Here is a 23,100-nt window from a genome sequence, read left to right on the forward strand (position 1 = left end):
GCGTGGCTCTCTTGCTAGTGGAAGCTGTTCCACGGATAAGCATGGATCCTCAAGATCCAGCCAAAAAGGCTCAGACAGAAAGAAAGATCCTGCAGCCCAGAGAGGGGACCTCCCATCCGTAGGAGATTCTTCTGCAAAAGAGCAGGGGAAAGTGGATCTTTGTGAATGTTCACTTGGTAATTGTTCCTTCCTTCTTGCTAAATGTCTTTCAGAACAAGAAATGGAATTCCAAATCAAAGCACAAAGAATGTGCTTTATGTAAAAACCCTCTGCCTGATACCCATGTGAAAAGACTGTCAATCTTGTATTGACCAAACAACAGTGGCAGAGGAAACACCCAGTTTTTCTTCAGGGTTGAGATCTCTGATTAAAGAGGAAATTGGCAAGGCCCTTGAGAAAAAAACTCAGCGTAAACAGAAAAGGAAGCCTTCTCCAGTATCAGAAAATTCTTCCCTATCCATTGGTACCAAGGATTCGGTTGATCCCTCTTACTCATCCTACTCCTCGGATACGGAGTCAGGTCGTCTGTGTTTTCCCGTAAGTGAGGTAGACACATTAATCAAGGCCGTCCATTCCACCATGGGCATTATAGACACTAGATCTGAAACATCAGTGGAAGATATAATGTTTAGCGGCCTGGATGATAAGAAGAAAAAATGTTTTCCTATGAATAATAAAATTCAGGGTCTAATCAACATAGAGTGGAAGAAACCAGAGAGGAAAGGTTCTCTGCAATCCTCATTCAAAAGAAGATACCCTTTTTGAAGATACCCCATCATCCTCTTGGTCTAAGGCACCAAAACTGGATGTGGCTATAACAGAAGCTTCTAGAAAATCCTCCTTGCCGTTTGATGACATGGGAGCCCTAAAGGACCCGTTCGATAGGAGGGCAGATACCTTCCTGAAAGGATCTTGGGAAACCATAGCAAGTGCCTTGAAGCCAGCAGTTGCAGCCACCTGCACCTCAAGATCCTTAATGATTTGGTTTGAGCAGTTAGGAACCCAGCTGAAAGAGGGAGTATCAAGAAAATAAATCCTATCCCCCATCCCTCTCGTTCAGGGGGCTGCGGCATTCCTTGCTGACGTTTCGGCTGACTGTCAGGTTAGCAGCAAGATCAGCAGCTCTATTCAATGCTGCCCATCTAGCTCTGTGGCTCAGATGTTGGCAGGGAGACATACAGGCCAGATCTAGACTGTGTTTGATCCCTTGTGAAGGACAGTACCTGTTTGGTCCCACCATGGATGATTTGTTGGAAAAAGCTGGAGACTCAAAAAAGGGGTTTCCCTCTGTATCCTTACCTACTTATAAGCGGTCTTTCAGGAAAAAGAAGTTTGTCCGAAGAAGACTTACTAAAGAACAGGATAAGTATGAGGGCCGTAGCCAGAAAGGGAGAGGTCTACTTTTTGGCACATCCCAAGGGGCACGAAAATCGGGACAATGATGGCCGGCCCAAGTGGGAGGAAGATTATCTTTTCTCCCAGCCTGGGAATGTATCATTGCAAGTGAACTAAAATTGGAGTTCCAGTCATTCCCTCACAGAAGGTTTTTGGTTACTCCCTCCCGCTCTTCCCCTGTACATCGGTCGGCTCGCCAGACGGAGGTCCATGACCTAGTTAGGAAATGTGTACTAGTTGAGGTCCTGGAGATAGAGAGAGAGAAGTAGGGGGTTCTACTCCCCTCTCTATTTAGTTCCCAAGCCAGATGGATCTTTCAGGACTATAATTAATCTGCGATCCCTGAATAGACACCTGAAAGGTCAGATGTTCAAAATGGAATCTTTGAAATCAGCAATAAACTTCTTTTTCCCGGTTGTTACATGGCTGTTTTGGAACCTAAAGATGCGTACTATCACGTACCCATTCACAGGGATTACCAAAAATACCTAAGGGTGGCTTTAGAGATGGAAGGCATAATTAAACATTTTCAATACACTTCCCTTCCCTTCGGTCTAGCCGTAGCACAGAGATTTTTTTCTTAAAGTAGGGGCAGAAGCCATGGCCCATGTCAGGGAAAAAGACATTCTTATAATTCCCTATTATTGATGGAAAGAATTATCCACTATGTGAAGCCCATCTTGCAGAGGTTAGGTCCATCCTAGAAGGCCTGGGAAGGTTATTAAACTTACCAAAGTCTAAATCCCCATGAAAGCCCAGCAGTTTCTGGGAGCTATTCTAGATTCAGAGGATCAGTTGTCACGTCTACCAACCTCAAAGGTCAAATGAATCCACGGTCTGGTTAAGAAAGCCATAGATAAGCCTTCTATAACTCTTCGTAGTGTGATGTCCGTATTAGGCCCACTAAAGTCCTGTTTTCCCGCCTTCCTGTGGGCACAATTCCACTCTAGGGCCCTCCAGTGGGATGTGTTGTATAATGAGTCAGTCCTTGGAGGGTGTCATAAACATACTCTAACTCTATCCCCTCACTCGATATAATCCCTTAAATGGTGGGTGGAGACTGGGAACCTAGTTCAGAAGGTCCCCTGGTAAGTGAGACCTACCCACTTGCTAACCACAGACGCGAGTCCCATGGGATAGGGTGCTCACTTGGATAGGGGTATAGTCCAGGGACTATGGACAGAGAGTGAGAAAAATCTTTCCTGTAATGTTAAAGTACTGTTGGCTATAGATCGAGCAGTAAGCAGATTCCTTATATCTCTACAGGGTCGAGACGTCAGCATATTATCAGACAATCCGTATCAGTAGCATATGTAAACCATCAAAGTGGGTACAAAGTCCAAATACCTGATGAGTGGCGGATGAGCTGTTTCAAAAAGCAGAAAGTCATTTACTCTCCCTTACTGCTTTACATTTAAAAGGGAAAGAAAACGTCAAGGCAGACTTCCTGAGCCTCAACATTCTGATGGAAGGAGAATGGGTACTGAATCCACAGATCTTCACTTAGATGGTTTTGATGTGGCGCCTTCCAGTAGTGTATCTGTTTGCCACCAAACAGAATCTGAAGATTCCAAAATTCTGCTCCCTGAATCCCAGGGAAAATCCCCTGATGGTGGACGCTCTTCTAATTCCCTGCAAGTTCAGCCTGGCGTATGCGTTTCCTCCTTCATTACTCCTTCCAGTGGTCAAAAGGAAAACCAGAACGGACAGAGCCTGGGTCATTCTCATAGCTCCCTTCTGGCCCAAGAGACCTTGGTTCTCCTGCCTAAAAGATATGTCAGTAACCGATCCTTAGATCTTACCAGAGATCTCGGACCTTCTTTCTCAAGGGCCGGTTGTTCATCCTCCAGCGCCAGGACTACATCTGACAATGTGGAATTTGAAAGGCTGTTATTAGTTAGCAGAGGTTTCTCATCAAACCTCACAGACACCCTTATACGTAGTAGGAAGCTGGTTACTTCTCGTATTTATGCTAGGACTTGGAGGAAGTTCTTATCTTTTTTAGGAGGTAGGCTGGAAGAAGCTGCACCCATAGGGAAAATATTAGAATTTCTACAAAAGGGCCTAGAGTTGGGTTTATCCACCAGTACCCTGAAGGTCCAGCTCTCAGCTCCTGGAGCCTTATTCTCCCAGGATGCAGCAGCTAATTACTGGATCTCTCGTTTTATAAAAGCATCATTTAGATGCTTTTTTAGGTCAATTACCTTTATATATGTTCATTTGTAATCAGTCTAAACACCTGTCATGTGTGTGATCACATCCCTGCCACCATATTGGACAGGGCTACAAGTGGAAGTGAACGCTAGCCAATCAAGGCATATAATAGACGCCCCTTAATTTCAAAGGTGACCCCACCCCATAAACACTGATGCTGGCACATACTCAACACCCCGTTTCCACGTTTGTATTAATGAGGTGTAATTTACCGGTTCTTTGGAGTCACGCAGGTTCCATGCCTGTCCACTCCGATAATTTCACCCCCATAGAACGCTGTCCCCATGGCTGTGGAACGCACGCACCGCGAACGTCACATCCAGTGTGTCCGCCCCCAGTCACTGACGCTGCCATAGATGTGGAACGCAAAATGCAAAGGTGAGGGTGGCCTTGTGGAGACGGGCACCTACCGAAAACCTACAGCAACCAATTTACTACTCCGTTGGGAGAGTAGTCACCCGGCTCCCCTAAAGAAGGGCATTCCAACGGGTAAATATCTGCGGGCTCGCAGAAACTGCTCCACCAGTCAGGCCTTTGAGGAACAAGCCGTTGACCTTAAAAGCAGGTTTCACGAAAGGGGTTATCCCAACAAGATAGTACATCAGGCCTACAATAAAAGTAAATCTAGAAGAAGGTCTAGTCTCTTGGCCCCCTGGGGTCAAGAATGGTGATGGAGAGGTGGTGAGATTTATCACGACTTTCGGGAATGGAGCCAGAGAGGCAAAAGATATCCTCCGTAAACATTGGCCAATCCTGGAAATGGATAGTGATATCTCTCCTTTTCTGGGGGTCCACCCCCACGTGACCTATAAGAGGGGCCGTTCTCTCCAAGACAGATAATACGTATCCTTATGTATTATTATGCCTTGGCGATCACGCCTGCACAGAAGCTGTGTGGGTGCGATTGCCGCCCGGTGTCAGCTGATTTTGACAGCTGACACCCAGCGTATGTGCCAGGAGTGGTCCCGCACAGCTCCCCGCACATCAACTCCTGAAATGCTGCAATCAAAGTCGATCACAGCATTGCGGGAGCAGGCAGAGGTAACAGTGACCCTCTTACCTTGGATCGGAGACCCCGCGCTGTCAGTGCGGCGTCTCGATCGTTGCCATGGTGACCCGATGTCGTCATGCTGACATCCGGGTCACCAGGCATCAGGAAGTTGGATAGATCGTGCACTGCGCAGATTCTATCTAACTGGTGTCTGCAGGGGCTGACAGCCTGCATAGCATAAGAATGCTGCTGCATCTCTGTTATACAAGCAATCAGCCTGCAGAAAATGAAAGTCCCATAGTGGGACAAAGTGTAAAAGTGAAAAAAAGTGTCAGAAAGTGAAGAGAAAAAAAAAATTTAAAAATTATCCAAAAAACATATACAGTGGGGAAAAAAAGTATTTAGTCAGCCACCAATTGTGCAAGTTCTCCCACTTAAAAAGATGATCCTTTGTTGAGTGAAGAGAATGGGGCATCAGACTGCGCTGCTCGCCTGTCAGAATAATGTACCAGAGGAATCCAAGTCGATGTAATGATGAAATGGACTTTATTTCTATGCGTTTCCTGGTGATCACACCACTTCCTCAGGACAGTCTATACACATACAGGGTCTGTTATTTATAGCGAAAGAATTCACACGGAGACGCCTTCCATCAAAAAAATCACCACACCCAGTGGGCGGGGAATCAGACTAAACGCACGTATACACCGTAAAGCACACACAAAACAATCATAACGCATAATGGAGTATATCACTTAAAAATATTACTCATACATTTAAAAATATAAATGCAGAATTTATTTTTTTTTTAAATATATTAAAAAATATATAAAAAAGTAGTTGAATGAATAAATAAATTTTACAAGCTAAGGGAGTGCTTGAACCTATGATGTCCACACATGTGTTCTTTGTCAGCACCCTCCTACTGCTGTTTTAAACCATTGAGCTATGGGTGAATTTGGTTTGATCTCTTTATTTGGTGATAGTTTCACAAGAATCTATGAGATCAAAAAATAAATAAATAATAATAATGGATAAAAGAAGCTCCAAAGCTCTTAGACTAGTTTAAAAGAAGGAATGTTCAATGTTATGAGAAATTGCAGTTAGGTAATCCCTGTAAAAATCCCATAGCAATTGATGGGTCATAACTAATGGAAAAAACGGGGGTTAGAAAAAGGAAGCAAAGACAAACCACAATGAAGGGATGAAACCCCTTCATAGAAAGAGCGGATGCTTGTCAGTAAGATTCATGATTACAAAATACAGAGAAAAAGGAGGTGGGTTATACAGAGGAACAAAGCAGGATCCATAGATATATCTCAATTAATTGAACAAATCTGTTTCGTTCAGTCCATGTGGATTTATAGTGTTCAACTTATGAATCCAGAAGATCTCTTTCCTGTTAAGAGTCTGGACTCGATTGGAGGTCTCATGGGTCAGTAGGGATCACCCTAAAAGAGATCCTTTTATTGTGGTATATCGCATAATGCCTAGAAAGGTCATGTTGTAAAAATCCTTCTTTTATATTATACCTGTGCGAGTTTATTCTTTTATGTAGCTGTTGCGTTGTCCTTCCCACATATAATTTCTTACATTCGCATATAATGACATAGATGACGAAACTGGATTGGCAAGTCAAATGATATCTGATTTGGAACTCATTGAGATTTTTACTGTCTGATGGAAAAGTTTTCACATTATGAACGATGCTGGGGCAACATTGACGTCTCGGGATGCCGCATCTATAGGAGCCTTGTCTGAGCTTTTCTACAGAGGGATTAAAATCCTCTTTTTTTCTTTAGCCGACTTGGGGCCAACATATTTTTTAATGTCGGGGCCCTTCGGAAGGTTATCAGGGGATTGTTGGGTAGAAGCCTCCCCAATATGGGATCATTGAGAAGTATATCCCAATGTTTTTTCAGAACTAAACAAATTCTCTTGTGCTGGGATGAAAAAGTGGTGATAAAATTAAACGTAGTATTGGATGCTGATTTTTTTGTTTTTTATTATTAGAGATTAAGTCTGTCTGTTCTATTTTTTTGCTTTCAGAGAATGCTCTCTGGATCAATTTTTTTGGGTAACTTCTTTGGAGAAATCTATGTGATAAAACTTTTGATTGGTTGATGAAATCTATGTCCATACTACAGTTGGGGTATACTTCTCAATGATCCCATATTGGGGAGGCTTCTGTCCAACAATCCCCTGATAACCTTCCGAAGGGCCCCGACATTAAAAAATAAGTTGGCCCCAAGTCGGCTAAAGAAAAAAAGAGGATTTTAATCCCTTTGTAGAAAAGCCCAGACAAGGCTCCTATAGATGCGGCATCCCGAGACGTCAATGTTGCCCCAGCATCGTTCATAATGCGAAAACTTTTCAATCGGACAGTAAAAATCTCAATGAGTTCCAAATCAGATATCATTTGACTTGCCAATCCAGTTTCGTCATCTATGTCATTATATGCGAATGTAAGAAATTATATGTGGGAAGGACAACGCTACAGCTACATAAAAGAATAAACTCGCACAGGTATAATATAAAAGAAGGATTTTTACAACATGACCTTTCTAGGCATTATCTGATATATCACAATAAAAGGATCTCCTTTAGGGTGATCCCTACTGACCATGTCCCCCATGAGACCTCCAACCGAGTCCAGACTCTTAACAGGAAAGAGATCTTCTGGATTCATAAGTTGAACACTATAAATCCACATGGACTGAACGAAACAGATTTGTTCAATTCATTGAGATATATCTATGGATTCTGCTTTGTTCCTCTGTACAACCCACCTCCTTTTTCTCTGTATTTTGTAATCATGAATGTTACTGACAAGCATCCGCTCTTTCTATGAAGGGGTTTCATCCCTTCATTGTGGTTTGTCTTTGCTTCCTTTTTCTAACCCCCGGTTTTTCCTTTAGTTTTGACCCATCAATTGCTATGGGATTTTTATAGGGATTACCTAACTGCAATTTCTCATAATATTGAACATTCCTTCTTGTAAACTAGTCTAAGAGCTTTGGAGCTTCTATTATCCATTATTATTATTATTTATTTGTTTATTTTTTTTTTCTATCTCATAGATTCTTGTGAAACTATCACCAAATAAAGAGCTCAAATCACCCATGGCTCAATGGTTTAAAACAGCGGCAGCAGGATGCTGACAAAGAACGAATGGGTCAACATCATAGGTTCAAGCACTAATGTGTATGTGTATAGACTGTCCTGAGGAAGTGGTGTGATCACCACGAAACGCATAGAAATAGTCTATTTCATCATTACATCGACTTGGATTCCTCTGGTACATTATTCTGACAGGCGAGCAGCACAGTCTGATGCCCCATTCTCTTCACCCAATGCTTCGGGGTTTGCAGCAGCTGCCAATGCCAAGTACAGTGGTTGTGTCTTACACAACCCTAATAGGTGAGTGAATTTGAATTATCTCTCACAAATATTCCTTTTATCTCAGATAAGATCCTATGTGCTCTTTATATTCCTTCGAGTTACCTTGTTATACTTAAAAAGATGAGAGAGGTCTGTAATTGGCATCATAGGTAGACCTCAACTATGAGACAAAATGAGAAAACAAATCCTGAAAATCACATTGTCTGATTTAGAAATATTTTTTTTTTCACATTTTGGTGGAAAATAAGTATTTGGTCAATTACAAAAGTTCATCTCAATACTTTGTTATATATCCTTTGTTGGCAATGACAGAGGTCAAATGTTTTCTGTAAGTCTTCACAAGGTTGGCACACACTGTTGCTGGTATGTTGGCCCATTCCTCCACGCAGATCTCCTCTAGAGCAGTGATGTTTTGGGGCTGTCGCTGGGCAACACGGACTTTCAACTCCCTCTTAAGGTTTTCTATAGGGTTTAGATCTGTAGACTGGCTAGGCCATTCCAGGACCTTGAAATGCTTCTTACGAATCCACTTCTTCGTTGCTCTGGCGGTGTGCTTGGGATCATTGTCATGCTTAAAGACCCAGCCACGTTTCATCTTCAATGCCCTTGCTGATGGAAGGAGGTTTGCACTCAAAATCTCACGATACATGGCCCCATTTATTCTTTCATGTACACGGATCAGTCGTCCTGGTCCCTTGGTAGAGAAACAGTCCCAAAGCATGATGTTGCCACCCCCATGCTTCACAGTAGGCATGGTGTTCTTTGGATGCAGCTCAGCATTCTTTCTCCTTCAAGCACAACGAGTTGTGTTTCTACCAAACAGTTCTACTTTGGTTTCATCTGACCATATGACATTCTCCCAATACTCTTCTGGATCATCCAAATCCTCTCTAGCAAGCTTCAGACTGGCCCGGACATGTGATGGCTCAAGCAGGGGGACACGTCTGGCACTGCAGGATCTGAGTCCCTTGTGGCGTAGTGTGTTACTGATGGTAGACTGTGTAACGTAACGTTGCTCCCAGCTCTCTGCTGGTCATTCGCTAGGTCCCCCCATGTGGTTCTGAGATTTTTGCTCACCGTTCTTGAGATCATTTTGACCCCACGGGGTGAGATCTTGTTTGGAGCCCTAATCGAGGGAGATTATCAGTGGTGTTGTAGGTCTTCCATTTTCTAATTATTGCTCCCACAGTTGATTTCTTTACACCAAGCTGCTTGCCTATCGCAGATTTAGTTTTCCCAGCCTTGTTCAGGGATACAATTTTGTTTCTGGTGTCCCTCGACAGCTCTTTGGTCTTCACCATAGTGGAGTTTGGAGTGTGACTGTTTGAGGTTGCGGACAGGTGTCTTTTATACTGATAACAAGTTCAAACAGGTGCCAGTACTACAGGTAATGAGTGGAGGACAGAGGAGTCTGTTACAGTTACAGGTCTGTGAGAACCAGAAATCTTGCTTGTTTGTAATTGACCAAATACTTATTTTCCACCAAAATTTGAAAAAATTTCTTTCCAAATCAGAGAATGTGATTATCAGGATTTGTTTTCTCATTTTGTCTCTCATAGTTGAGGTCTACCTATGATGTCCATTACAGGCCTCGCTCATCTTTGTAAGTGGGAGAACTTGCACAATTGGTGGCTGACTAAATACCTTTTTCCCCACTGTATATACTGTACCCATACATAAATATTATTATGAAAAAAAACAATAAAAGTACACATTTTTGGTATCACAGCGTCCTGAATGACCTGACCTATAAAACTGTCCCACTAGTTAACCCCTTTAGTGAACATAGTAAAAAAAAAAAAAAAAAAACCTAAGCAAAAAACGATGCTTTATCATCATACCGCCAAACAAAAACTGGAATAAAACGTGATAAAAAAGATGAATGTAAATAAAAATGGTACCGCTGAAAACGTCATCTTGTCTTGCAAAAAACAACCTGCCATACAGCTCCATCAGCCGAAAAATAAAAAAGTTATAGCTCTCAGAGTAAAGTATAAAATAGTTTTTATTTTGTAAAAGCGCCAAAACATAAAAAAAAATGTAAATGTAGTATCGCTGTAAACATACTGACCTGAAAACGAAAGCTACCTTATCAATTTTACCACCTGTGGAGCGGCAGAAAAAAAAGACAATTCCTGAATTGTTGGTTTTTGTTTATTCTGCCTCCCAAAAATCGGAATAGAAAGCAATCAAAAAATGTCACGTGCCCGAAAATGGTACCAATAAAAACGTCAACTTGTCCCGCAAAAAACAAGCCCTTACATGACTCTGTCAGCCGGAATATGGAAAAATGATTGCAAAAACTAGTCTTTGCAACAAAAAAAAGCGTCTCTAAGTGTGGGACTGCTGCCAAAAGTCATCTAATCACTTATACCGCACGAGGAACTGCGTAAAAAATAAACTCTAGGGTTAGGGTTGTATTAGGGTTGGGGTTACAGTTGGGATTTTTTTCAAAAGTAAAGAAAAAAAAATGATATGGCAACTAGTGTTGAGCGCAGGTGCTCGGGTATGCACAGAGTATCGCGGGTGCTCGAGTGACATGCTCGAGTCTCGACCTCATGTGTTTCACGGCTGTTATACGGCCAACAAAACCACGCGGGGGATTGCCTGCCATGCACGAGCGATCCCCACATGTTTTTTTTTGTGTCTTAACAACCGTGAAATATGCTGGGCGGGGACTCGAGCATGCGGTTACTCAGGAGAAATAGCACAACAAGTGGTATGCTGCAATTTCTCCAGTTACCTTTCTGAAAATGCAAAATTGGGGGCTGAAAAAAACATTTTTGTGGGAAAAATGAGAATTTTATTTTTATGGCTCAATGTTATAAACTTTCTGCGAAGCACCTGGGAGGGCTCAAGGTGTTCACCACACATCTAGATAAGTTCCCTGAGGGGTCTAGTTTCCAAAATGGTGTCACTTGTGGGGGGTTTCCATTGTTTATGCACATCAGGGGCTCCCCAAACGCGACATGGAGTCCACTAATTATTCAAGCAAATATTACATTCAAAAAGTTAAATGGCGCTCCTCCCCTTCCGAACCCTGCCGTGCGCCCAAACAGTAGTTTTCCCCCACATATGGGGTACCTGCTTACTCAGGAGAAATAGCACAACAAATTTTGTTGTCCATTTTTTCCTGTTACCCTTGCTAAAGTAAAAAAAAATTGGGTCTAAAGTAACATTTTTGTGAAAAAAGTTTAAATGTTCATTGTTTTCTTCCACATTCCAAAAATTCCTGCGAAGCACCTGAAGGGTTAATAAACTTTTTGAATGTGCTTTTGAGCACCTTGAGGGGTGCAGTTTTTAGACTTGTCACTTTTGGGTATTTTCTGTCATAAAGGTCCTTCAAAGTCACTTCAAATGTGATGTGGTCCCTAAAAAAAAATGGTTTTGTAAATTTAGTTGGAAAAATGAGAAATCGCTGGTCAACTTTTAACCCTGATAACTTCCCAACAAAAAAAAAATGTTGTTCCAAAATTGTGCTGATGTGAAGTAGACATGAGGGAAATGTTATTTATTAACTATTTTGTGTAACATATCTCTCTGATTTAAGGGCATGGAAATTCAAAGTTTGAAAATTGCAAAATTTTCAAACTTGATGCCAAATTTATGATGTTTTCACAAAGTAACGCAAGTGATATCGAATAAATTTTACCAGTATCATGAAGTACAATATGTAATGAAAAAACATTCTCAGAATCAGGGGGATCCGTTGAAGCGTTCCAGAGTAATTTCCTCATAAAGTGACAGTGGTCAGAATTGTAAAAATTGACCTGGTCATGAAGGTGCAAACCACCCTCGGGGGTAAAGGGGTGAAGAGGGACTCTTTGGGCGCTGTTGCTTTAATTAAGACCCTTTGGGCAAAAACTGTGGTTTTGATTTCAACACACAGACACCCATTTTCTCCTTTATTTTTATAGAACCTAGATTTGGGGGCCCAAATCTGGTGAAGGGAGAGATTTTGAGTTTTAATGTTCATAGTATTTTTAGTCTGGTGTTAAAAAACGAGCTGTGCAAAATGTCACTCCAGTTGGGTGAAAAATGTGGTTTTGTATTCAACGGGCAGCTACCACACTCAGATTTTTCTGCATAGTTTCGAGCCTCTGAGCTGAGTTGTTGTTTCACAGAGCTGATCTACCGAGCTCCTTGGCCATATACCTTGTCTGTTGGATTTACACCTCATTTGGTCAACAGCAATTCCTCCCAATTCCCTTATAAAACCTGCATGTGCAGTTTGGTCAATCATACATGTGTTCTCTGAGTAAGTTGCTAACAGACACCTTTCGGGGATGGCTTATCTCCCTCTGAGACTATGAGATCGGGCATGTTGAATTCCAGCATGCCTAATCCTTCTTTCCTCTTACAGTTGCCATCTGGTGGAAACTTGGTAAATGTGGCTTCACAAGCCCCGCTCACTTTCCAATGCAGAAGTGAGCGGAGCCTGAATAACCCTGTAATGTTAAATGATGTTACTTATATGAAGGCTTTACTGCATAAATGAATATAAAATCTATTGTGTAACTGTGACCTAACCTGTTAAACACTGTCTAACGCAGGTACGAAACTCATATAACGATTTTAAGGCCTACTGCCCGTATTCTTTCCATAATGTACTATGCGAGGGAACCTGGAAAAATCTGGTAAGAAGACTGCTCATTTGTTTTGTTTTTTTTGTTTTTATTTTGAGGAAATGTTTTTATTAGATTTGGCACATACAGTAGCTTGCAAAAGTATTCACCCCCTTGGGCTCTTTACCTATTTTGTTACATTACAACCTGTGTTTTAAATATTTTTGTAATCCGTTTTGAGTGTGATGCATCAACACTAAATAGCATAAGCTGGTGCAGTGAGAAAAATATAGGCATAAATTTAATTTATGGGATCAAATAACTAAAAATTGGGATGTGCATATGTTTTCATCCCTTTTGTGATGAAGCCCCTAAATTTCTGGTCCAAACAATTACCTTCATAAGTCACATACTGAAAGTGAAAGGAAGCCCACCTGTGTGCAATCAGTGTCACGTGGTCTGTCAGTATATACACAGCGTTTCTGAAAGGCACAGAGGCTTAGGTGTTGTGCCCGCTTCCTCTGGATGACAAAAAGTTATAATAGAAATGTTGGGCGACCAGGTCATATGCTGCATGCTGGATTCCAAACTTATAGTGGCTTGCGAAAGTATTCACCCCTTTGGCATTTTCATGTTTTTCTACCTAAAAACCTGTAATTTCACTGTTTTATTTTTTTAGGGTTTGCATCAGTTCAGGTAAAGATCATGCCTACAACTGTGAACATTTTATTTTCTTTCTATTGTAAAGCAAACGACAAATAGGACAAAATAACTGAAAACTTCAGTGTGCATAACAATTCACCCCCTAAAGTCAGCACTTTGTTGAGCCTCCTTTTGCAGCAATTCCAGCTGCAAGTCGCTTTGGATAAGTCTCTATGAGCTTTCCACATTTTGCCACTGGGATATTTGCCAATTCCTCAAGGCAAAACTGCTCCAGCTCCATCAAGTTCGATGGTTTCCTCTGGTGAACAGCATTTACACGTTTCCCCTTAATCTGCCGGAGTGCTGCTTTAGCAGTATGCTTTGTGTCATTGTCTTGTTGGAAGGTGAACCTCCGTCCCAGTCTCAAATCACTGACAGACCGAAAAAAAATTAAAATGACAGTTACACTTTAACTGTTGTGACAGAAGCAGAGGGATCCTATTGATTATTATGGGGTCCGTTTATTTTCTGTTATTTGTCCGTTTTTAAAATGGGAGGGAAAAAGTTCTCCATGCTACACTTTCTCCCTTTCTAAAAACAGACACACAATGGAGCCCAGCTGACCCCATAATAATCAATGTGCCCCTCTGTTTTCAGTTATTCATTGGATTTGTCAGTTCCTCAAAAGGAAAATGTGAACGCAGCCTATGACTTTGCTTTCTTTAATCATCTTGCTTGTTTCTTTTGTTTCTCAGCCAGCTCCGGTATGATACCTTAGCCCAGATGCTCACATTTGGAAATATTCATGCAGGAAGTAAAGTGATAGTCATGGAGACCTGCGCGGGCTTAGTTCTGGGATCAGTCATGGAGCGCATGGGAGGTAAAGATTAGACAGCAATATGCACGTGACTCGTGCTAATGTTGACTGATGTGTGTTAAAAAATTATTCTGAGATCTGATATAGTGAGAGAGATTTACTAGGCTAAATGCGCCCAAAGATATTTTCCCATGATTTGCAGCAGATTTGTTAAAGGTTTTAATGTACTTTGTCCATCAAGAAGGAAAATAGCGTGGCCTAGCATGCAAAACCATGCACCCAAAAATGCATCCAAAATTTTGGCACAGATATCTGTCAGAAATACCCGCTATTAAGTCGTGTAAACTTATGGTCTGTTTATACGGACCTACCGGCTGCAAGATATGACCACCGATCAATAAACTTTTACCGATCGGCTGTTTTTAAGTGCCTGTTTACACAGGCAGGCCAAAGTAAACGATGTGCACTGAGCGATCTATACTAGATCGCTCAGTACACCTAGGCTGCCATTGCTTTCGGCAGCACAAGTCCTGTTTACACAAAACGATGATGTTTTGCGCTGTATAAAAGTTAATTTCACCAGGTGAACAAGCGCTCATCGGGTGATCGGCAACCGGTTTACACTGCAAGATAATCGTGAAACGAGTGTTTTTAACAACGTTCATGATTATATTGCATTGTAAATGTCACTTGTTGCGTTTTTGCTGCATTTTTTTATGTAAATTTTAAGCTACTTTTTACAGTACCAGCAAAAGCTATGAGATTTCAGAAATCTCATGCACACACATTGTTTGTTTGTTTGTTTGTTTGTTTTTTCCTGACTGAATTGGAAAACTGCTGCATTTCGACAGCTTTTTTTTCACCCATTAAAAGCAATGAGTAAGTAAAAAAAGCAAATATTATTTTTTGCTGCTTTTTTAGTGAAATCAAAGCAAGTACAGCAGTATGTGAAACTCATTCATTTTTGTGATTTCCCCCCCCCCCCCCATCCCAAGTTAAAAACCATAGTGTCTTGGTCTCATCACCTAAGAATGGCAGTTAGGATTACTACAGTCTAATTAAATTAGGGATGCACGCAAAGTAACATTGAGTAAACATTCCCCATCTGAGGTCAGCAATGGCAAGTATGTGGGAGTGACTCTCAGCTGATGAAAGCAGATTTTGAATTATTGTCATTGTTCAGTATCGGGAGATACAGCTTGCTGTAGCACTGCACCATATTCGAAACAGAGCCCTCCCCTCCATAATGATCAGCGCCATTCATACGATTTCAGGTTTAGTTCTTTTCTGTTGTTTACCCATTTTATATACTGTATTGTTTTGTCCCCTATTGTAATAACATTTGTATATTTTTATAAACACTGCCTACTTTTCGCATTAAATATATAAAATTTAATAGCGTTGTTCTTCTTGCTCTATAAACCATATCCCTGAAGCCGTACGTTACCAGAAATGGGTGTCCAATCGGCCTGTATTAACGATTGGTGGTGGCAGCTAGTTTTTCTTGGGTAATTGCAGGGCTTGGTAGTGACCGTACCGAACTATACATATATTGCATGCGTTGGATCTGGATGTGTATATACTATACGTTCACTGTAAAGTGCCCAATAACCTGCCTGATAATGAAAGCAGCTGTGGCCTCGTCCATCAATTGTCAATCAATTGCATAACGGTCCTTGTGATTGGAGGTAGCGGTTTGCTTGTTCCTGACATCCATAATGCTGGAGCTTTTTTGCACCCAAATTCTGAATGCAAAATGTAGACTTCCCGTAATTCATGAGGACCGGAGTTTAGTCTGCAGTAGAAGTCTATGGTAATCTAGCTCCAGCGCTGATGATCTGTTGGATATTTGTAGTAGGAGTGGCAAAAAAGTTTTCTTTGATGTACCCAGAATTTTTATCTTGCGTACATGTATTAAAGCTGTGGATGTTCATGATCATCGGAAAGCAAAATAAGGCGTTTTTGTATTTGTACAATATATCAATATATAATGTGCTCAATGTCCTATAGCTCCCTGAGGGTTTGTGCGTGACTATAGTGGAAAACATTAAGCCTTTCATTTGTTCACAGCATCTCCGGTTATAGGAAACACATAATTCATGCAACATTGATAATGCTGAGCAGTCAATGAAAGGGATTCCCTCTGACGTACGCCCAGAACAGATGTACTCCTGTACAACCCAGAGCAATTACCGCTGAAGTGTGGGACACAATGGGAAACGGATGATGACAATTAATTAGCCATTCACCTTTAGTGGCAAAATGCTATACAATCATATTTAGCCCTCCAGGTAGTGGCACAGACACGCAATAATGTGTTTCCACTTCACTTCACATAGTGTACATGATCCAGCAATTGTCAAACCTGCAAGCACTAATATATAGTTGAACCATGTAAGTGTCTTAGTCCTAGCACTTGTCTTTCCTGGTTTTCTTTATAATTAATGTAAATTGTAAGTGGTGATACTGATCACCTGTTGGGTAGGCTTTGCAGGTGGGCCTGAGCCTTTCAGGTGTACATTGGGAAGAGTTCTCAACATATACTTCTGATAGAAGTCCTCTTCTGACCTCCTATGGTGCAACGTAGCCCTGGATATGTCTGACGTATGAAATTATTCAGCTCCCATTGGCAATTATGTTTATTAGCAAAATTTGCTAACTTTCTGCTGTTTGAAATAAACCAAACAAGAGCAAACTAAATAAAACAACCAATATAATAAGTGCGTTCTCCAAATTCATCACAACATGCCACTTTTGCTGACTAATGCTGTCTGAGAATTATTCAAGCCCTTCATGACAAGTGTCTTTTGTACTTAGTATAAAACCTTTGGCTGTTGTGACCTGCTGCACTCGTGAAGCATGGGCAGATACCAGCGTTCCTGAGTAATTTTAGTCCATTCCTCCTGGGCAGTGGTCTCCAGTTCACTAATATTCTTCAGTTTGTATGCTTCCCATATCCCATCACAGATTTTCAATTGGGCTTTAGGCAGGTGACTGTGACCGTTACTACAGAATCTTCCAGGACTTTTTCTGAAACCAAACCTTGGTTTAATTCGAGATATTCTTGTGATTATCTTCCTATTGGAAGACCTAATAACCCCAAAGCTTCAATTGATCATTGAAGGCTTTAATGGTTTCTTCTAGGATTTCCTGAAGGTTTCTCCTTGAATGCATCTTTCCCTCTGCATACTCGCAGGTTTTCAGTTCCAGAGGGAAGCAAAGCAGCCCCAGATCATTATCGAGCCAATGCCATGCTTCACTGTAGGCATGTTGATCTTTTCAGCATATGGCTAGTTTTCCCGAGAAACCACTGATCCGTAGGCCCGAAAAAGTTTGTTTTGTTTCATTGCTTCAAAGAACAGATTCACAAAACTTATGTGGCTTATTTCAATGGATTTGAGCATACTGGAGCTGACTTTTTTGTGGTGTACCTCTTGAAGTTCAGGCATGGAGACCTTGCGTTACGCGATCCCTGTGGCCAATCAGTGCTGACTTCACTGACAAATCCTATTACATCTGGAGGAAGTGAGAGCTGCTGCAGTCTCTTTCTTCAGATACATGTGATGCATCCGAAGGCAGGGAGAGTGATTGGCTGCAGGGATCGCGTAACGTAACAATGTCACGTTATCCCCGGGAGAGCCAGTGCCAACACTGCTGGAACAGCGCCTGCAGCGGAGGTGTATTTAAGTGTTATATTATATATATATATATATATATATAACATGTGAACTGATCATTCTTTCTTACAATCCTCCATTCACGGGGAACATCTGTGTCTTCAGTGAATGCAATTTTCCCATTACTGCGAAAGGAGATCACAGTTGGTGCTCCTAACATTCTAATGAGAACTGTACCGGATGTTTTAGGAGAACTTGCAGCAGAATGTCTGTGTCTGCCTCTAGCTCTTCCCTTCTCCTCCCCCCTCTCCATAGAATTTTACAAGCACTAACTGTCATCTCTTATCTCTGTAATTGAAAGACCTCTATTCATTGACTACAGATTTGACTGGAGTGAAAAATCAATCCAGAAAGAGAGAGAAGCAAATGAAAGGACTGACCAGCTTGTCTGTCTGAGATAACAACTGCCAGAAGAAGAGAGAGTCATTGTGAATTTGTCACTGCCCTAGATATCATGTTGGGGGAGGCTTGTGGGCCTAAATCCGGCTAACAGATTCCATTTAGAAAGTCAATATTATCAGATTGGAAAAACGAAATTTCATGAATGTCTTACAGCAAACACCAATGGCCGTTATAGTTTTAAAAGGAAAACATTTTTTTTTTAATTCCTTTATTTATTCAGACTTTTACAATGTTTCTTTGAAAGATTTTACATATTTTTCTGAGAATGTAGCCAATATATCTCTTCCCAGACTTGCTGTATGATATTATGGGAACGATTAGAAATATAATAGCGGTATGATTCACATATTTCAGATTCAATTCCTGACTCGGGAGATGCATTAAACATTACGATCAGTGGAAAAGCGGCTGTGTCTATAAAAGCCTGTGGAAGTGACCTATGGTGCAGTCTATGCCGTGCTCCACTTTCTGCACCTCCTGCTCCATTATAGCTGGTGCATCAGCAAACGGTTATCAGTGGACACTCGTTCTCTTAAATTGCTGAACCCCCACATATAGGGAATTTATGGAAATGCCATAAATGTTTATGATAGAAATAACATTTTAAATCACAATTCTTCATTTTGTTTTCTGCAGTCAGGTTTGCATTTTCCATTATTAAAGGGGTTGTCCACGACATGGACAACCCCTTCTTAAATGTTTTATTGGCCTTATTAATATATAACCTTCTGCTCGTTTTTCGGCACTGGGTTTCCCAATGCTTGTGTGATACTGGTATGTAATGTGAACACTGCAGATAATCATCCGTTACTGATGGGCTGCTTTCATTACATTTCCATTGGATGTCCGTGGGCAGTACGAGCTCTGAAGCCCCTCATAGGCTGCAGTGCTAACGTGGCATAACAATTATTATTTTACACATGGGACTACAGCATTTAAACAGGGTTGTCCAGGTGGTGGGCATCCCCTTTTGAGAGGTTGTCCAACCAGAAATAAAAATGTGTGTAAAGGGGTATTTGGGCTCTGCTCACTTCCAAATCGGAGGTGAGCTTAACATGTGATGTCACATCTGCAGATATTGACCTGCTTGTGTGCAAGCTGGAATACCTCTTTTAAAAAGATAAATGCAAACCTGAGTGCAGCCGGGAACTCGTCAGGCGATTCATGCTGGCCAGGTATATCATGCACTGAAACTCTCCACCATTCGCAGATCTCTCCCTCTCATGAAGTCGGGGAGACACCTGTCAATCACCTGCTGCAGCCCTGGGAAGAACTGTCCGGGGCCGAGCCCAATTAGATCTTAAAAGTATATTTTTCTCTGAAATGCTGAAGTGATATAGAGAATAATATATCTCGCTGCAGTTTGGACACCATGAATCGCATTACAAGTTCCCTTTAAAAGGAGATTTCCATTTTTGTTTTAATAGTACCATGTGTGCAGTACCTGTCCGCTTACAGATCCCTGTAGATTGGTGTCACCGGTCCCTCTCGACTCCCAATGCAGGATTACTCCATTAAGTGGGTTTAAAATGTTGATTTATTGACTTCCTAGAACACTTTTTACTATACCGTCAACTTTACACTTTCGGATTTATCGCAACACAGAACAAAGTCTTTCCTTCCTCTTCGTTTCTACATGCGATTAGTAATATGTAAGAAGGGGGCGGGCTGGCTGGCTCAGTTTATTGGGTTGGCCAACTGCTTTCATGGCCCCCTAATGAAACAGAATAGGAGGCTGGTTTGTCTTTTGCATTGAATTTTGCAGCCAGCCCCCATCATACACATCACTGGTCCTTTTTTGACATGGACGGAGGGGAGGCTTCTTCTCCATGTCAGGACAAACCCAGAAGTGCAGCGGGACAGGCAGAGAAATCTGGACTCTGGAGTTGAGATTGTATCGTAGTAAAGGTAAAATCATGTTACCCGTGATGAAATGAGTGTAAAAAGCCTATATACAGTTTTATTCACTTCACCAATATGGATAACTTTATTATATATTGGAAGGATTTTAGACAAAGGTGAAGCCGTTGCCTGGTTACAGTGGATTTAATAAAGAAAGCGATTAAAGCGGTGGCCCACGTCAGAGACAGAAGAGTATACTCTGGAATAGCCGCCCCCAATGTATTGTTAGCAGCGCACAGTATAAATGGAAACATTTCTGTAACAAGTTGTGGAAGAAATCAAGCCATTTACCGGTTGCCATTTATGGTGGCCTGTAGAGGTCAATTCTAGTAAAAAGCTAAATTGTAGCAATCTGTAACCCTTTCTTGGAGACATGTCACAGTGAATGGATGGTTGAAATGTATACCTAATTTTTTATTTAGATGTTGGTTGTTTTTTTTAACTCTAAGGCTATGGATCTGTTATCCAGATGTACCCCGGTGGTGGACCGGTCCGAGCCGCGACAGACTGCTTTGGTTTTGACAAGTCTTTCTATGAAACACTCTATGAGTTTCCGCTCAATAAACTCGAAGCTTTGATGTCTGGAACTGGGAATTACTCTTGTCCGGTTATCCTTGCGGAGGAGAACACAGAAAAGACTGATGAAGAAAGCAGCAAGTCTGACAATGAAAAACAAGAAGCCACTCGAAATGTTCTAGGGGACTGTTTAGCTGAAGAATCTGAAGAAAGTATGGAAACCAATCAACCAGAAAACCAAGAAGAGGTGAAACGTTGTGGTGAGATCTCAGAGGACCACAAGGGAGGACAGGATCTTGACAAGAACCAACTTGTAAGTATCCGGTGCACACGTTTCATTTCACGATCGTGTATATTTGTGGATGGTGCACACCGGTTTTCTAGGATCAGTGACCTTTGGTGCTAAGCATCCACTACACCACAGGGGTCAGCAACCTTCGGCAGTCCAGGTAATCAACAATTCCCAACATTCATCTGTTTTGTAAAGATAATCAATTACTTAAAAGGGGTTGTCCATTAACATATTGGTGACCTATCCAAAGGATTGATCATCATTATTAGATCGGTGGGTTGTCCGACACCCTTCACATAGCCAACCCGTCCGGTGTACCTTCCCACCTGCTTGCTTTCCATGTATCTTTGCCTCCCCTTCTTTGACTGACAGCTCTGGCGTTACAGAAGCCAGAGGAGGAAGGAGATGGATATAAAAGTAGCAGGTGGGAAGGTGCAAAGAACTGTTCAGTCAATGGTGGACCCAGCAACTCGTTAGCATATTTGAATAATGATTATTTTTTGTCAACCACAGCAAGTTCACACGCAACTGCAGGTTTTTGTGCATGAAACACCAGATTATTTTCAGGAAAAACGCTGCTTACAGTATGCACATTTTTCATTCGTTTTTTGCACTGTTTTTCCTTGGCATTTTTTTCCCATTCATTTGAAAGGGTCAAAAACGCTGCAAAAATGTTGAAAGAATTGACATGATTAAAAAAAAAAGCGTCTCAAAAACGCAAAAAAAAGCAGCATGTGAATAAGATTCTTTAAAATTTTTAACTGTTTTTTCCCCACACTAAAAAAAAAGTGCGGAAAAAAATACTGGGGAACAACGCCATTAAAGGGTTAGCCTTGACTTAGACCTGTAGCTTAAGGCCGGACAAGCCCCTATAAGGTACAATTTTTAATGGTGTTCTGTCCCCTACAAGGTTTAAACAGTCACTTTGTGCTGACAGACTCCCTTTCATCAGATGAGGATAACCACATTTTAATATTTCCATCAAATTAATGACATAAATCCAAGTTTAGGAATTTTTTTGTTATACTAATTCTTTTAAGTAGATACAGTACTTGAAAATGTTATTCTAGTTGCGCTTTTCTAGTTCTGTTTCAGATTTTGCTCTCTGTCCTTTTGCCATCTGCCTCTCAAACCATAACAAGGCCATGTGGATGTAAAGCTGCAATGTGCTGTCATCGGCGTGATGGGAGATGCTGACTAGGTGCCGCTTTGTTGCTGGTTGTACCGGTGACAACAAGGTTTTGTAGTTTACAGGTTGTCTGAATCTGCAGTAATCGGGGTGTGACCGGGTGTTGTCAGAACTGTCCCAATATCCGTCAGATCTCATTCATATAGATGATCGAATCTGCTAGGGAATCTGTCCCTAAAGATTTTTCACTTGCCATTGTCAAAGACAAAATCTGGAAGAAATGTAATGTGAACTGAAATAATAGAAAATGTTTATGGAGAATATGTTTGACGGTCGTCTGATTTCAGTTCTACTCCTTCTTTCATCTTCACCAACCATTTACATAGTGTTGTTGCCTTGCAGTTCATTGCCGATTCTGGGGAAATTCTGAGTTAACTTATTCATGAAATGCCCATACACCTTAGATTGTGGTTAGATCACCTGCATGCTCCGCTCTGCTGAGCGTGCATGCGTTTTCAATAAGGGATGTTGGTAAGCTGCTGTCTGACGCCTCAAGAGGATCAGGTGTTGCAATTTAAACATGCCCGGAGACCCCCGATATAAGTTAGTCGGCCAGATCAGCCAAAATTGGGAGCCTTTAGTGTCCGAATCTCCATGTTTTTGTCTACTGTTCCGCAATGATGCAGTCACTTGTGGGGGAGATGCATGCAGATCAATAGTTGGCCATATTTTATGGAGATTGCCCACCTCAGCAGTGACAGACTGCTGTGTATACATTACAGCTGTATAAGCAATGTGTCCGGCTTAATTTTTCAGCGCTCGTAGTAGCCAAAAACAGAAGGAAAATGTTTCTAATTAAGCTGCTAGATCTGCTTTAAACCCATGAATGTGGTTTCTTTTTCATCAGCCATTTATGTACTTATGATCTGAGCATCTCAGATTGTGTGAAATGTTCCTCCTGGAATGGAGATAAACCTAGAATTGCGGATCTGAGTGAATTATTGGCTCGGTTCTCTTTGCAGGAGAACTGACAGCTTGTTATTTTTCTCCAGGCAATAGAAAAGAAGCGTAAACAAGATGAGAGAAGAAAGAGGGAGTCAGACGCTGCAAAGTTGTTACAAGATAGGAATGCTGACGGGTAAGCGCCTTTTTGCAA

At 41.4% G+C, this 23,100-nt stretch overlaps 1 protein-coding gene across 1 annotated transcript in view; it reads left to right on the forward strand.

The window, feature by feature from the left end:
- TRMT6 (tRNA methyltransferase 6 non-catalytic subunit) overlaps nucleotides 1–23,100 on the forward strand; it is a 60,617-nt gene that overhangs the window by 31,950 nt on the left and 5,567 nt on the right. Inside the window, exons 5-8 of the mRNA XM_073672259.1 lie at nucleotides 12,556–12,639; nucleotides 13,965–14,089; nucleotides 20,457–20,836; nucleotides 22,997–23,082. Of these exons, the coding sequence (XP_073528360.1) occupies nucleotides 12,556–12,639; nucleotides 13,965–14,089; nucleotides 20,457–20,836; nucleotides 22,997–23,082 (675 nt within the window). The remainder of the gene's footprint in view (nucleotides 1–12,555; nucleotides 12,640–13,964; nucleotides 14,090–20,456; nucleotides 20,837–22,996; nucleotides 23,083–23,100) is intronic.

This window comes from Phyllobates terribilis, unplaced genomic scaffold (assembly GCF_046119375.1).
Source record: "Phyllobates terribilis strain yellow unplaced genomic scaffold, ASM4611937v1 Scaffold_3__8_contigs__length_932513732, whole genome shotgun sequence".
Lineage (NCBI taxonomy): Eukaryota > Metazoa > Chordata > Amphibia > Anura > Dendrobatidae > Phyllobates > Phyllobates terribilis.